Source organism: Oncorhynchus mykiss, chromosome 6, assembly GCF_057628025.1.
Source record: "Oncorhynchus mykiss isolate SJ-2025 chromosome 6, ASM5762802v1, whole genome shotgun sequence".
Classification (NCBI taxonomy): domain Eukaryota; kingdom Metazoa; phylum Chordata; class Actinopteri; order Salmoniformes; family Salmonidae; genus Oncorhynchus; species Oncorhynchus mykiss.
The window spans coordinates 25054997-25070957 of record NC_143027.1 but is presented as its reverse complement, the minus strand read 5'-3'; the positions used below and the strand labels follow the sequence as shown (position 1 = coordinate 25070957).

The following is a 15961-nucleotide window of genomic DNA, read 5'->3' as shown; positions in this document are numbered from 1 at the left end:
CCCCTCTTGTTCTACATTTCCAATCAAGTGTAGGAGCTCAATAGGTCCACTGCTATTCTTACTAAGGCTGTGACCCTGCTTTGTTAGCATATTTATGTCCAAATGGGGACAGTAAGTCAGGGAGAAATAGTGCTAGCCATGATGTTTGGACAGACACACAGCTATTGCATGTTTTGAGTCAGAAACACCCCAAATAACTATCACAATGATGATAATGATCACTATGATCATTAATTTTCAAACAACAAAACCAATTTGGAATGCAGTCCTAATGTACTGTACATTCCGTGCTTCTCTTGGAGGAAGGCACCTACTCATTTGCGTTGGTCCTGGATAGTCTCTCAGTGGTTGATTAGTGTAAGTGTGGGATCCACACTGCTGGACCAGTTTGAAGCCTGAAGCACATTTATCATCGTCCCTTGCAGGGGGTACCTTTCTCTGCCTCGCACTGCTCATCTTGCAGCTCTCTCTCAGCCAGGCACTGCTCATCTTGCAGCTCGCTCTCTGCCTCGCACTGCTCATCTTGCAGCTCGCTCTCAGCCAGGCACTGCTCATCTTGCAGCTCGCTCTCAGCCAGGCACTGCTCATCTTGCAGCTCGCTCTCAGCCTCGCACTGCTCATCTTGCAGCTTGCTCTCTGCCTCGCACTGCTCATCTTGCAGCTTGCTCTCTGCCTCGCACTGCTCATCTTGCAGCTCTCTCTCAGCCAGGCACTGCTCATCTTTCAGCTCGCTCTCTGCCTCGCACTGCTCATCTTGCAGCTCACTCTCAGCCAGGCACTGCTCATCTTGCAGCTCGCTCTCAGCCTCGCACTGCTCATCTTGCAGCTTGCTCTCTGCCTCGCACTGCTCATCTTGCAGCTCGCTCTCAGCCAGGCACTGCTCATCTTGCAGCTCGCTCTCAGCCAGGCACTGCTCATCTTGCAGCTCGCTCTCAGCCTCGCACTGCTCATCTTGCAGCTTGCTCTCTGCCTCGCACTGCTCATCTTGCAGCTCACTCTCAGCCAGGCACTGCTCATCTTGCAGCTCGCTCTCATCCTTGCTTTTCATTATTTACCTTTAATTTTCGTTTCCTTTTTGGCTTTGTCCTTTGTTGTTGTTGTTTAAGGGAAGGGGTGGTGTTTGAAGGAAACGTTTTCTTCCCAAAGAAGCCCTTAAAAGTATGTGTCTGATGTCTTATCATTGGAGTGAAAGGTGATATGATAGATACAAATATTTTCAGAAGCCACACCACTGTTTATCATTTGGAGCTACTGTTAAAATACATTCCAGCTTTAATTTGAAGTAGTTTTTTCTGTCTCATGGTTGGCCAATCTAGCTACCCCAAATACCAAATAGAATTTGAGGGAAATCTGTATTTGCTTGTATAGCCTAATGCTCATTGAGAAGAAGGGCATTACTCCCTTCAGATGTAAGATGGGTGTGATTCTGATCTTGTAATAATTTACTTTGTTACTCCAAGTGAAGAAGTTCTAAAGACAAAAAAACTGCCGAACTGTCCTATAAAAGAAAAGGGTCTTGTTGCTCAAAGGAGAAGGGAGTTTTATGACATCTTCCCAGAGGGGCCCGCTTTACGTTTCCAGATGTTCAATTAGCACTTTATATGGAGCATTTACCTCTCATTTGCATTTAACTGGCCCATCATCAACGTTTTACACATTGTCTTTTAAAAGACAAACACTATACAGAGTTATGTTTGTGTGTTGTTTTTCCCTTGTTTGTTGTCCATTAAGTGGTCCAGTGGCTTTTTTTATTTATTTATAATAAGGGATTGACGAAAATAAGTTATGATACTTACGTAGGATAAAGCACTAAATTAATGTTGATGACACTGACACCCCCTCTCCCTCTTCTGTCTATCCTCTCTCTCCTTTCTCTCTCATTAGTGCTAGAGGCGTCACAACAGACCCTGGTTCGATCCCGGGCTGTATAACAACCGGCCGTGATCGGGAGTACCATAGGGCGGCGCACAATTGGCCTAGTGTCGTCTAAGTTAGGGGAGGGTTTGGCCGGGGTAGGCCGCCATTGTAAATACGAATTAGATTTTAACTGACTTGCCTAGTTAAATAAAGGTTAATTAAAACAAATAAAATCATCTCTCTCCCTTTTGTCAAGCAGGTAAACAGTGACTGGAGCGATTCCTCTCAGACTGGTCCCTCAGGTCTGAATCAGTAATCACTCTTAGATCTCAGACATGAAAGACTTGCGTACATCTTCCTCAAAATGGCAACTTATTTTCTAATGGATAAAGGGTGAGACGGGAAAGGGGAGGAAGGGTGGGAGAAGAAATGTTGACATTTATTTTAGCCCCCTTGAAAGAACGTGAAAGAGAAATAAAAGAGACTGTCACAGAATCATTAACATATTTTATCAATGTCAAGAGGCGTACCGAAAGAAGAAAGGGAATGGTTCATCCCAGTCTTTAGGACAGTTCTGGCCTCCAGTAACTATGGGTGAGTACTTAGTACATGATGGTCTGTTTGCCCACTAGTACATGTAAAAACCAATGTAAGAAGGAAGTCATTAAACAAATTATGCACAGTAATGTTTGATAGAAGCAAGAGAGATTGTTCCTATGAAAAGAACAGTGGGCATAGAGAATTAGGAGGGATGACAGTGGCAAAGTTGAGGTATCACAGCTAGATGATTGGAGAGGCTGGGCTGCTTGGAAAAAAACTTCAGGCTCTGTTAAAAGTTTCACTATCCATGCTTCCTCATTATTCTTTGCTTACGAAAACAGCTCATCAAAAACTGAGATGATGCAAGCACAACACTAACATCAGCAGCAATTTATCGGGAACATCGCACAACCCCTAGATCACTTTTCCTTTGAACATCCAGAGGAAATTAGATACATGTCCATCCAGAATCCATGTTGAGCAATGTGCTCCCCCCGAAACAGGCATTTCCCATTGATCTAGTCAACATCAAAACAAATCATGGTGATGAAACAGACCAAAGTGGCACAGTAGGGGGACTTCTACCAAGTATAATCTCTGACAGTATCAAAACACATCTCTGAGTTTAAGGCTAGATTCGGATAAATAAATTAGGCATTAGCTATGGAATAAATTATAATTCCAGATTATTGGACTATGTTGGATACTTAATTTTGAATAGCACAACACATCCAAACACAAGACAATTCTTATGTTATTAATTATAGGGCATCAGTTGTGAGTAGGCCTGATATAATTTAAGATGATATGTGTTCCTTGGGCTTTTGAATGACACCATCATGTGTATTATGATGACAAAAATGTGTTTTATGATGTCAACAAGATAAGAGTTTATTTTCTAGAAATTATAAAATGATGTCTAGATTATAATCAGGTAGTCTACTAGGCCGATGTATAGACATGGGTTTATGTCGGTTTGTGTAGCTGCCAGGCCTGTACTTTATCTCCATCTGGTGGATATTTGTAAGGTTGCAGCTGGCAGGTGCGAGAGGAATACTGAAAACGTTCAAGGTCATGAAGATCACTCCGCTTATTATCTTTCTATTCCAAAAATAGATATCTTTCTCTCCTCCGTTTTGAACATATGTATAGTTAGAATTTTGGGATCCATTTTTTTTCTTAAAAACAAACACATTTTTATCCAATTAGTAAAATATGTATTAAAATAAGATGTTTAGCGTTGAACTGTTGTTCATTTCATTCGCAAATTTGACGAGCGTAGTAATACTTTGAAGTGAGAAGACCTACACATACTGCGTTCAAGCAAGACAAAAGTTTAATCGCTGCTGCTGATTCGTTCTTTGACTAGGTTGAGTTTGTAAGTAGGTAGAAATATTGATATCATATTTACATAAATCACCAAAGACTCTGATAGACATTAAGTGTATACATTAACTTAATGTGAAGAATGGAATCTGTTAATTTACATGAATTGAATTGTGTACGTTAAATGCTGTCAACTAATGTTAGCGCGCTAACGTTAGTTAGCTATAAAATGTTGGCTGGCTAGCTAAACAACATTCTTGCTGGGCTTTTTTAGACATCACGAAAACTTATCGTGTTAGCTTGTTGAAAATAAGTTGTAATGGAACGTGGTTTTTTTTCGTCAAGTTAATCTGCAAAGATAGTTAGCTGTCACTCCAATGCTAGCTAGCTAAACTAGCTTTAAGGGGCCATGTGCCTGCCATGCATTTTTTTACTTCGTTGTGGAAGTAGCTAGCCTGCCACTTCCCAGCGCGTGCTTTTAACTTTGTCAACCAATTTCTCTTTTCACTATTTGTGGTTGAAGTCATTCTAATAGTTGGCTACAGGTCCTGTTTTTGTTGGCCTAGCTAGGGTTTGGCAAGTAAAGTGCTTGTGTTGCAAGTGACTAATGTATGTGCTCAAACTTGGTTGACAGTATTAGCGACCTAAACCAGCTATCTTACAAGCAACATAGTTATTAAAACATTTTAGTAAATGGGTAAATTCTTTGCAATAACACTGTCTTCTCCAGGTTTTAGAAACTGAAAATGACTGGCCGTGCACGAGCACGATCAAGGGGCCGAGCGCGCGGTCAAGAGACCGCGGCACCTGGCGTGGTTAGTCTGCATGAGCAACTAGTTAATATGTTATCTGTTAACTAGGGCCTGGAGTACTCAATTTGAACATTTTCGTTTTGACGAAATAATTAAAGTACCTGAATCTTACGGTGTTTGTTAATCAAATGTAAGAAATTACAGTTGTCTTATCTGATATGAGTCTGATCTTACCTGCAGACACCCTTTCAGGAGACAGCACGAGAAGCTCCCCCCTCTGAGGGTGAGCTTGTGGGTCGAGGAAGACAGAGAACTGCCCCAGGGGCTGTGTCCTCCGAAGGTGCAGTGCGCTTTCCCTCTGGATCATCTAATATGACATCAACTCCCAAAACAATTGACTATGGATAGCTGAATTTAATGAAAATGAAAAAAAAAATGCTTTGCATACATTTGCAATGAACGATAGAAGGCTGACTTAAATAATTTGTGTTTTGTTTTTTCACAGCTGTTATTCAGATATCTGCAGGGTTTCAGCAGGTGAAGATTGGAGAGAGAGGTGGACGGCGTCGTGACTTTCATGATGCAGGAATCAACACCAGGCAGGCTATGGAGCATGTGAGAGAGTCCAAGTCTGGTGTGTAAATGGCCATGATACATCCTTATTTAAAAACCCCCAAAGTGTTACTGAGCTAAATCATTTAGTAAATATTTCAAAATTCAAATTGCCCTGGCTGCAGTCAGGTTTAACGGTAACCTTTGATATTTCCTCAGGTTTCTCTGGCTCTCCCATTGAGCTGAAAGCCAACTTCTTCAAGATCCTGTCCCGCCCTCAGTGGGTGCTGTACCAGTACCATGTGGACTTCAAGCCCGTCATGGAGTCACGGCGCCTACGTTCTGCCCTCATGTATCAGCATGAGGAGACACTAGGCAAAGCTCGCACCTTTGATGGAGCCCTCCTCTTCCTGCCTCACAAACTGCACAACACGGTACAGTACACTGGAGGGCACTATTCCTCTGGTGGCTTTATATAGTTATGTAATTTAGTACTAACTTCTTGTGTAAAGTGGGATTTACAGTTAAAGGTGCAATATGCAGAAATCGCTCTGCCATTTCCTGATTGCTAAAAATTCTAATAGTTTGCTTAATTTCAGTTTGACAAAACAATAATCATTGTACCATCGAAACCACTTTGAAATATTTTAAAATCCCAAAATATTGTATTGTACAAAACCGAAACTAAGACTCAAACTTTCTATGTGAATTTGGTTGGGGGCGCCCAAAAAGTTGCATATTGCAGCTTTAAGTTTCTGTTAAAAAACAAAGGCTGTTTGGCACCTAGGTGCTTTTTAGACTTAAATTAATACATTATTCTAAATCTTCTGGGTCTTTAGATACACCTTTTTTGTTTATAGGAGACTGTGCTGTACAGTGAGACCAGAATGGGTGAGAAAGTCCAGATCACTGTCACTCTGACCAATGAGCTGCCCCCCACTTCTCCAGTGTGCCTGCAGTTCTACAACATCATCTTCAGAAGGTCAGAACACCCACTAAAGGGTCATTGTCATGTTCACAGCTTTGAGTTTCAAAACTCTGAAAATAATATTCCATATCTATAAAATAGGGGACAGTGACATGTTAACATGAAAACCCTAGCCACGGCTCTACTCCATCATTGCCTACCAGTTGTCTGTTCTTGTTTTCAGAGTACTGAGGATGCTGAACATGCAGCAGATTGGACGCCATTACTACAACCCAACAGACCCACTCAATATCCCACAGCACAGGTCTGTATTTCACTAGCCTCAACAGTGGAATCTATGGAGACTAGAGAACCAGAATTAAGCAATATTATGTATTTTGTTGTTTTTCACTGTGTGCTGTGTGTGTTCTTCAGGCTGACCATCTGGCCCGGCTTTACTTCCACCATCCTGCAGTACGAGTCCAACATCATGCTGTGCACGGACGTGAGCCACAAGGTGCTGCGCAGTGAGACGGTGCTCAGCTTCATGATGGGCCTCAGGCAGCAGAGTGGAGATCAGCGCTTCCCAGAGGCCTGCACCAAGGAGCTGGTGGGACTCATCGTCCTCACCAAGTAAGACCCATTACTATAGTGCCTTCAATACTGAACTACAGGAATCTAATTGGATGAAATCCTAAATCTGTGAATCTTGGCATAGGGAACAACTGCTTGAAAAGTGTTATCTCTTTACACTTCTGGGAATTGTCCTATATGGATAGGGCTAAATTGAAATTTTTCTTACAGAATAAATATGGATAACATATGCATAGCCATGGTAGTATTTGAAAGGGAACAGTTTATAGATAATGGGAAAATTATTAAACCGAAGGTGAGTACACAACAGTTCAACTGACACAAGACTAAATCCAAACATTACACTGTTGATTTGACAATTTCTGTACTTTTCACATTTGTTGATAACAATCTGAAAATACTCTGGATACATTCAGTAACATAAGACTATTCCTGGAAAATGTGGGGTAGGTGCGACATATGACCAACAAATTACAAGGGTTTGAGTGAGAGGACTAACTGGTGTCTCCAAGTAGCCACACACCTTTCCAAAGTGTGTACAGTTTATAAGCAGTTTCAATGCACCTTTTAGGACTTAAAAGTCATGGGTGAACAGGGAGTACAGGAGGGTGCTAAGCATGTACCCTTGTGGGGCCTTTGTGTTCAAGAGCAGGGTAGTGGAGATGTTGCCTACATTCAACAATAATGTACATTTTTGAACTCTCATAGCTGTGCCGTTGACGAACTGGAGCATTCACATTTGTAGTTTACTTTGGAACACAACTCTGCATCCCCACCATCACACAGTTACTGTTTACGCAATCCAAAAACAGTGCATTATAAATTGCAATCTAGGTCAGGTGGGCATGATTTGAAAGCTTGTTCTATTTACAACATTACTAGCGAAGTTATAAAATAGGATCTTAGTGTTACACTTTCGCAAGGCAATTCAAAAATAAAATATATATTTTTAAATATACATTTTTAATCTACACACAATATCTCAACATGACAAAGGAAAACGTTTTTTTTTTTTGTGCGCAAATGTATTAAGAATTTTTAAACTCACATTTACATAAGTGTTCAGACCCTTTACTCAGTACTTTGTTGAAGCACCTTTGGCAGCGATTACAGCCTTGAGTCTTCTTGGGTAGGACGCTACAAGCTTGGCACACCTGTATTTGGGGAGTTTGTTCCATTCTTCTCTGCAGATCCTCTCACACGCTGTCAGGTTGAATGGGGAGCGTCACTGCACAGCTATTTTCAGGTCTCCAGAGATGTTAGATCAGGTTCAAGTCCGGCCTCTGGCTTGGCCACTCAATGACATTCCGAAGCCACTCCTGCATTGTCTTGGCTATGTGCTTAGTGTCATTGTCCTGTTGGAAGGTAAACCTTCGCCCCAGTCATAGGTCCTGAATGCCCTGGAGCAGGTTTTCATCAAGTGTTTCTCTGTACTTTTCTCCGTTCATCTTTCCCTCGATCTTGATTAGTCTCCTGGTCCCTGCTGCTGCAAAAACATCCCCACAGCATGATGCTGCCACCACCATGCTTCACCGTAGGGATGGTATTGGCTAGGTGATGAGCGGTGGCTGGTTTCCTCCAGACGTGACGCCAAAGAGTTCAATCTTGGTTTCCTCAGACCAGAAAATTGTGTTCCTCATTGTCTGAATCCCGTTTAGGTGCCTTTTGGCAAACTCCGAGTGGGCTGTCATGTGCCTTTTACTGAGGAGTGGATTCCGTCTGGCCACTCTACCATAAATGCCTGATTGGTGGAGTGCTGCAGAGATGGTTGTCCTACTGGAAGGTTCTCCCATCTCCACAGAGGAAATCTGGAGTGCTGTCAGAATGACCATTGGGTTCTTGGTCACCTCCCTGACCAAGGCCCTTCAGGTCGAAAAGCATTAAACAATCAAGGTTCTTTAGTTCGCTAGCTTGCTGTTGCTAGCTGGGTTGTTATTTTACCTGAAATGCACAAGGTCCTCTACTCTGACAATTAATCCACAGATAAAAGGGTAAAGCGAGTTAGTTTCTAGTAATCTCTCCTCCAGTCTTTGAACTTTATAACAGTTGGCAACCAACTTTAAAGTGCATTACCACCACCATCTGGACTGGAGTGTGGACCGTAGTTAATAGTTCAATCATCCACGTGGGTATATGCTCCTAAAAACCAATGAGGAGATGGGAGAGCCGGGACTTCCTGCGTGTTAAGCTTCATAAATAGAACCAAGTTCTATTTTAACGCCTGGCTACGCAGATGTTCGTTGACGGTGCAATGATTGAATAACATGTATGTGTACATTTATTTTGCAACGCGCACTTAACCCGAGTGGTGTTTGTATGTTAAGGGCCAAGCCAAATTTCTTCAGATTGTCAGTGATGTATACGCAGAAGAATGGACGGGGGTCAGGACGTGCTCCCATCCACAATCAGCTCCTTCGTTTTGTTGAGGGAGAGGTTATTTTCCTGGCACCGCTATGCCAGGGCCTTCACCTCCCTGTAGGCTTTCTCGTCGTTGTTGGTAGTCAGGCCTACCTACCACTGTTGTCGTCTGCAAACTCCATGATTGAGTTGGAGGCTTGCGTGGCCACGCAGTCATGGGTGAACAGGGAGTACAGGGCTGAGCATGTACCCTTGTGGGGCCTTTGTGTTAAAGAGTAGTGGAGATGTTGTTGCCTACCTTCACCACCTGGCGGCTGCCCGTCATGAAGTCCAGGACTCAGTTGCACAGGGCCCTGAATTTATAGCGTTCCTTTATATTTTTTTCACCATTTAATTATTTTTTACATTTACAGTTCCTTAAATTACTTCAATCTGTACAGATGAAGAATGCAAGCTAGCTGTTTACATGTGTGATGAACAGACAAGTGTAGCCTGGTGCAAGATGCCAAATTTTGCGGGTAGGTAGAGAGCGGGTTGAGGAGGACGCTTGACTCGCTAGGCATCTTATGACATGATATTAGGTCCACAGAATTATACCTGTGAGTGGCTTCTATGGGGGAACTTTGAGTGTCCTTCGAGCTAATGCACTAACACGCTTGACCTTGCTAGCTAACAAGCTTGTGTGTGCACTGAGTGACACCAGAATTAAAAACATGTCTTTGTAAATCCCACGTGAAACGTCATAACTAGGTCCATTCTTCTCTAGCTAATTAAAAATCTATCTCCCTATCTTCTGAATCAAGCTTATTACCTCAATACAGTAGTCTATGCTTTGGAGGTGGGAGGGGCAGGTAGCCTAAATACACACAGGCAAAGATTTTCAGCTTGAAGGCAGACACTGGAATCCGTTTCTAAGGGACAGCATGAGGGCTTTGAATAGGCATTTTGTTGTGGGACTAGAAAAAAGTCTGGAACATAAAAGAACGTTAACTGCTTTCCATGCTTTTAAAATAACGGTTCTGTTCCGGAACAGTATGGATTACAGAATCTGTTCATTCAAAATGTATTTATTTTACAGTTTTCCACTCAGTTCCCTGAGTGCATTCAGGTGCGTGTGCTTCGGGGAGTTTTCTTCACAATTAACAAACCAGCACATTCTGTTCAAAACAACCCAGTGTATGAAGCCATGTCATTTTGTAACTTACATCAAACACAGTGATGTTAAACATTAACACTATATATGCACATTTGGACTCAGTTGTTTGGCTAGCTGTGTTTGTTATAATCCTCAACGTCTCATCTTTCAAAATACGTAGTCATCAATTTACATCATTTCCCTCACTCAAACAACAAAAAAATGCTGGTCTGACGTCATGTATAGCATGTTAGTGGCCAACTCTGCCATTTTTCAACCCCGAGTACGAGTGTAAAGGGCTATGGTCTTTGCTTCCATGTATTTCACTATTGATAACATGTTAAGATTCTGCCATGGGTAACAATGACATGAATTAACAATGGAAAATTAGGCTTCATCCTAATGTAAATGCATCATTTCCCTTAGGTACAACAACAAAACCTACAGGATTGATGACATTGCGTGGGACCATACTCCCAACAACACATTCAAGAGGGGAGACTCTGAGATTTCTTTCAAAGACTACTACAAGGCAGTAGGTTTTGTCCCACACACACGCGTATGAGCTGTTGTCACTTAATGGAACCTTGACTGAACTAATGGTGGGTTAATGTCTCTTCAGCAATATGGTCTGGACATCACCGACGGCAACCAGGTGCTTCTGATCAGCCATATGAAGAAGATTGGTCCTTCTGGAGGACCGCCCCAAGGGCCAGCCATGCTTGTCCCAGAGTTCTGCTACCTCACAGGTACCACTGACTATAACAAAACACCGCAAATGTTTTTTAAGTGTTAAATGTACTGTCGTGCCAGGTATTACGTGATCAAACCACAACTTTTGGCTTTTGTGTGTCTTATTTAAAAGGCCTGACTGACAAGATGCGTGCTGACTTCAACATCATGAAAGACCTGTCCACCCACACCAGACTGACCCCAGAGCAGAGGGAGGGGCGGCTCAACCGCTTCGTTGGGAACATCCACCAGTAAGTTTAATGTCTGTGGTTTCTATTCCCCAGTTTTGATTGATTACAATACTGATCATCTCTTTATTTTGCAGGAACACGGAGGCCCAGACAGAGCTGAATACCTGGGGACTCAACTTTGACAACAAACTCCTGAGCCTCACAGGCAGGGTCCTCCCTTCGGAAAGGATTGTGCAGGGATCTAGAACGGTATATAATCCAACACAAAATCAAAGTTTTAGTGTTGTTTGTATTAGAATATGGGGGTGGGGCGTCTTCCTGCACTTTCCTGATTTAACAGGTTAACATTCAATGTTTGAAGTATGGTATTTTCAGCAGATGTAATGTAACTGCTAGTTCTTGTATTTTCTCCTAGTATGAGTACAACCCCTGGCAAGCAGACTGGTCCAAGGAAATGAGAGGCATCCCACTGATCAGTTGCCGACCACTGGAGAACTGGTTAATGTTCTTCACCCGCAGAAACAATGATGTGGCCCAGGCCCTCCTGCAGACCCTCAACAAGGTCTCCACACCCCTGGGCATCCGCATGCAGAGGGCCATCATGTGAGTACACACACACAGAGAGTAAGATACAGAGAACTGCACTACCCAGTTGTATGGAATACCAAGTGAAGCCTTTCTCACCAGAGAAATGACTTGATGTCCCAGAGTTGACATAACATTGCATTCTTCCAGGGTGGAGTACGAGGACCGTCAGGAGTCTCTGCTCAGGGCCCTGCAGCAGAATGTTAAGAAAGAAACCCAGATGGTCAGTAGTCACTCAGCTAAAGTCTGGCTAAACATGACTGTCATGGTGTTATTACAAACATGTTGCAGGAATCTATGTCAGTTGTGTTGGGTTCCTTCCTAAGGTGGTGGTGGTCCTGCCCAGCAACAGAAAGGACAAGTACGACAGTGTGAAGAAGTATCTGTGTGTGGACTGCCCCACACCCAGCCAGTGTGTGGTGGCCCGCACCCTCTGCAAACAACAGGCCCTCATGACCGTGGCCACCAAGATCGCCCTGCAGATTAATTGCAAGATGGGAGGAGAGCTGTGGAGCGTGGAGATCCCAGTAAGACACACGCACAAATCAAATGCATCCCATGTATTTCAATGGAAAAATGTGCCTATGCTAAGGTGTTACACTTGAAAGACATAACCACCTTACCTCCCTGTTTTACAGCTGAAGCAGCTGATGATTGTGGGTATTGACTGCTACCACGACACGGCTGCTGGCAAGAGATCAATTGGAGCTCTGGTGGCCAGTCTTAACCAGGGCATGTCCAGGTATGTGTCCTTATGACCAGGAGGCATGCATGGACACTTTCCCATCAGGGTTTTTTGCCAAGCTAAGAGTGTAATGGCAGAAGCTGATATTATGATGAATGAGTTAACAATTAAACTAACGGGACATACCTCTGATTTCCCAGGTGGTTCTCAAAGTGTGTGCTGCAGAACCGTGGACAGGAGATCATGGACGGACTCAAGGTGGCGCTGCAAGGCATGTTCAGTCAAATCAAACACTTGTTACATAAAAGGAACTATTAAAAGCTCACTTCCAAGTGTTTTTCTATGATTCATTTGAGCCAATTTAGTGTGTCACATTTGTGACAGCTTTTTCAAAGTCTAGGGCTGAAAGGGTTTTATCCCTATTGAAGTTTGTGACCATGATCCCCAGTATCCTGACAGCAGGCTCTTTTCCAGGTGCCCTGAAGGCGTGGCTGAAGCACAACAACTGCCTGCCGTCACGTATCATTGTGTACAGAGACGGAGTGGGAGACGGGATGCTGCAGAGTGTGGTCAACTACGAGGTGCCACAGATCATGGAGTCCATCAAGACCATGGGACACGACTATGCGTAAGAGACAATCTATTCTAGAAACTCGCCACTGTATTGACTCCATTTCAATCACCAGTCATTCTATTGCTGATATTGTTCTGTCCTGTGTTACCCCCCTCCTAGACCCAAACTAACCTTGGTGGTTGTGAAGAAGCGCATCAGTTCCAGGTTCTTTGCCCGCATCGATGGCAAGCTGACCAACCCTCCCCCTGGAACATGCATCGATACTGAGGTCACCCGCCCAGAATGGTACGATCACCGACGATGACTGATTTTTCAATCATGGAAATGTAATCATGTGTGACTACGTATCCTTATTGTCTGTCTTTCCTTTTCAGGTACGACTTCTTCATTGTCAGCCAGGCCGTCCGCATGGGCAGTGTCTCCCCAACCCACTACAATGTGGTGTACGACAGCAGTGGACTGAAGCCTGACCACATGCAGCGACTGACCTACAAACTTTGCCACATGTACTACAACTGGCAGGTAGGCTGGATTCTCGTAGCTAGTTGTATTGCAAACATTCCTAGCTGAAGACAACTGCTTTATGATATTGGTTATTGATTGCTATATTGTTGAGTATTGTATATTTCGGACACGATAGTAAGTAGTATATTGTGGGTATGCATGTCATTGGTTTTCTGTGTGCTTATCTCCAGGGAATCATCCGAGTGCCTGCACCCTGTCAATACGCCCACAAATTGGCCTTCCTGGTGGGCCAAAGCATCCACAGAGAGCCCAACATGAACCTGGATGACTTCCTTTACTACCTGTAAGAGAGCACAAGCTAACTAAAGAGCACATTGGGGAACTTGGTTTCCTTGAAACTGTTTGATTTTTGTTCAGGAAATTGACTGAATTTACTTAGGGGTAAAGTGGTTAGGATATTCCCCAATTTACAGGAGAGTGAAACCATTTTTATTTTTTTTATACTTCAGCAATTTGATTATCTTCTGTTTTATGCTGTTTTATTTGAAAAAATATTTGTAGATGGTCATTGCAAAGTGTTTTATTTGTGTGACATGGTATGAGACTGTTGAGAAGTTTGCTACCTCAGCTTTTATTTTGGCTGTACAGTGCATTTAGAAAGTATTCAGACCCCTTGACTTTCTCCACATTGTTACGTTACAGCCATATTAAAAAAATTGATTAAATTGCTGTTTTTCTCAACAATTTACACTCAATACCTAATAATGACCAAGCAAAAATATATAAGTTTTCAGACTCTTTACGGAGTACTTTGTGGAAGCACCTTTGGCAGCGAGTACAACCTCAAGACTTCTTGGGTATGACGTTACAAGCTTGGCACACCTGTATTTGGGGAGTTTCTCCCAATCTCTGCAGATCCTCTCAAGCTCTGTCAGGTTGGATGGGGAGCGTTACTGCACAGCTATTTTCAGGTCTCCAGAGATGTTCAAGTCTGGGCTCTGGCTGGGCCACTCAAAGACAATCAGAGACTTGTCCCGAAGCCACACCTGCATTGTCTTGGCTGTGTGCTTAGGGCTGTTGTCCATTTGGAAGATGAACCTTCGCCCTAGTCTGAGGTCCTGAGCGCTCTGGAGCAAGTTTTTATTGAGGATCTCTGTTAATGTTTGCCTCGATCCTGACTGGTCTCCCAGTCCCTGCCTCTGAAAAACCTCCCCACAGCATGATGCTGCCTCCACCATGCTTCACCGTAGGGATGGTGCCAGGTTTCCTCCAGACGTGAAGCTTGGCTTTCAGGCCAAATAGTTAAATCTTGGTATCATCAGACCCAATAATGTTATTTCTCATGGTCCCCGAGTCCTTTAGGTGTCTTTTGGCAAACTCCAAGCGGCTGCTGCCTTTTACTGAGGAGTGGCTTCCATCTGGCATACCATAAAGACCTAATTGGTGGAGTGCTGCAGAGAGGGTTGTCCTTCTGGAAGGTTCTCCCATCTCCACAGAGGAACTCTGGTCACTCTGACAGAGCTCCATCGGGTTCTTGGTCACCTCTGTGACCAAGGCCCTTCTCCCCTGATTGCTCAGTTTGGCCGGCCAGCTCTAGGAAGTGTCTTGGTGGTTCCAAACTAAAAGGTCCTTTTTATAGAGACAGGTGTGTGCCTTTCCGAATCATGTCCAATCAATTGAATTTACCACAGGTGGACTCCAATCAAGTTGTAGAAACATCTGAAGGATGATCAATGGAAACAATGCACCTGAGCTCAATTTCGAGTCTCATAGCAAAGGGTCTGAAAACGTATGTAAAGAAGGTATTTCTGTTTTTTATTGTTAATACATTTGCAAAAATTTCTAAACCTGTTTTACTTTTGTCATCATGGGGTATTTTGTGTAGATTGAGGAAAAATATTTAATACATTTTAGAATAAGGCTGTAACATAACAAAATGTGGAAAAACTTACTTTCCGAACGCACCGTACCTCTTTGTTCAATATCACAGTGAACATTAAGGTTATTGCCTGGGTTGAAAAATTATTGTTTCAACTTTGGCGCAAAGTTGCACTTATGACATGTTGTTTAAAAAAAAAAAATGCAGTTAAATCAATTGATTAAAATAATTGTGGATCAAGTTTTGTTTAATTTGATTACCCTTCAGTAAAAGTTAACTTTGTAGTACTGTTATTGCGTTACTGTCTAGCATGCTCAAACTCAACCCTGGACCTCAAAGCCAGTTCCACTGTTTTTTTTCATTGTTCCTCTTTAATCAGGGACTGTTTTAGACCTGTTACACCAGGTGGGTGCAATTAATTATCAGGTATAACAGAAAACCAGCAGGCTCTGCAACTCGTAGGGCAAGAGTTGAATACCCCTGGTCTAGCAATTAGTATTTGAAGTTGTGATAATTACACTTCCCGTTTCTTTTTCAGGCCTATGCCCTTTTGGAGAAGTTTGATTCTGTCAATACTCAGGACTTGATATTAACGTTTATGGCTTAATTTAATCCGTAGTGCTGTAGACCACTACATACAGCGCAATAGAAATTAAGGCAATGTTCGCTGAGACCGCATTCACGGTAAAATACTCTGTCCGCTCAATCAGAAATTACCTTTACATTTCAAATTTTGGTACAGCGCTGAACGATTTGGATTGAATCGAGTCCTTAATCCTCTGACTTTGCTGTTGCACCATGGCATTTGGTGAATAAAACACAGCGCAAA

At 42.9% G+C, this 15961-nt stretch overlaps 1 protein-coding gene across 2 annotated transcripts; it reads left to right on the top strand.

Moving 5' to 3' along the window:
* The first annotated feature begins 3317 nt into the window (after positions 1-3317).
* Positions 3318-15372, top strand: piwil1 (piwi-like RNA-mediated gene silencing 1). Of its 2 annotated transcripts, none has more exons than XM_021605835.3 (21): positions 3318-3775; positions 4454-4538; positions 4716-4815; positions 4981-5109; positions 5247-5461; positions 5888-6009; positions 6179-6259; positions 6370-6567; positions 10448-10556; positions 10644-10770; positions 10887-11004; positions 11079-11193; positions 11360-11547; positions 11680-11752; positions 11856-12056; positions 12168-12271; positions 12415-12485; positions 12689-12842; positions 12948-13073; positions 13163-13310; positions 13484-15372. In XM_021605835.3, exons 2-21 carry the CDS (start codon positions 4470-4472, stop codon positions 13598-13600), a joined length of 2565 nt encoding a protein of 854 aa, XP_021461510.1. In that variant the 5' UTR covers positions 3318-3775; positions 4454-4469; the 3' UTR covers positions 13601-15372. The 2 variants fall into 2 exon arrangements, with proteins under 2 accessions (XP_021461510.1, XP_021461511.1); XM_021605836.3 differs by having other exon boundaries at positions 3319-3779.
* The last annotated feature ends 589 nt before the right edge of the window (positions 15373-15961 follow it).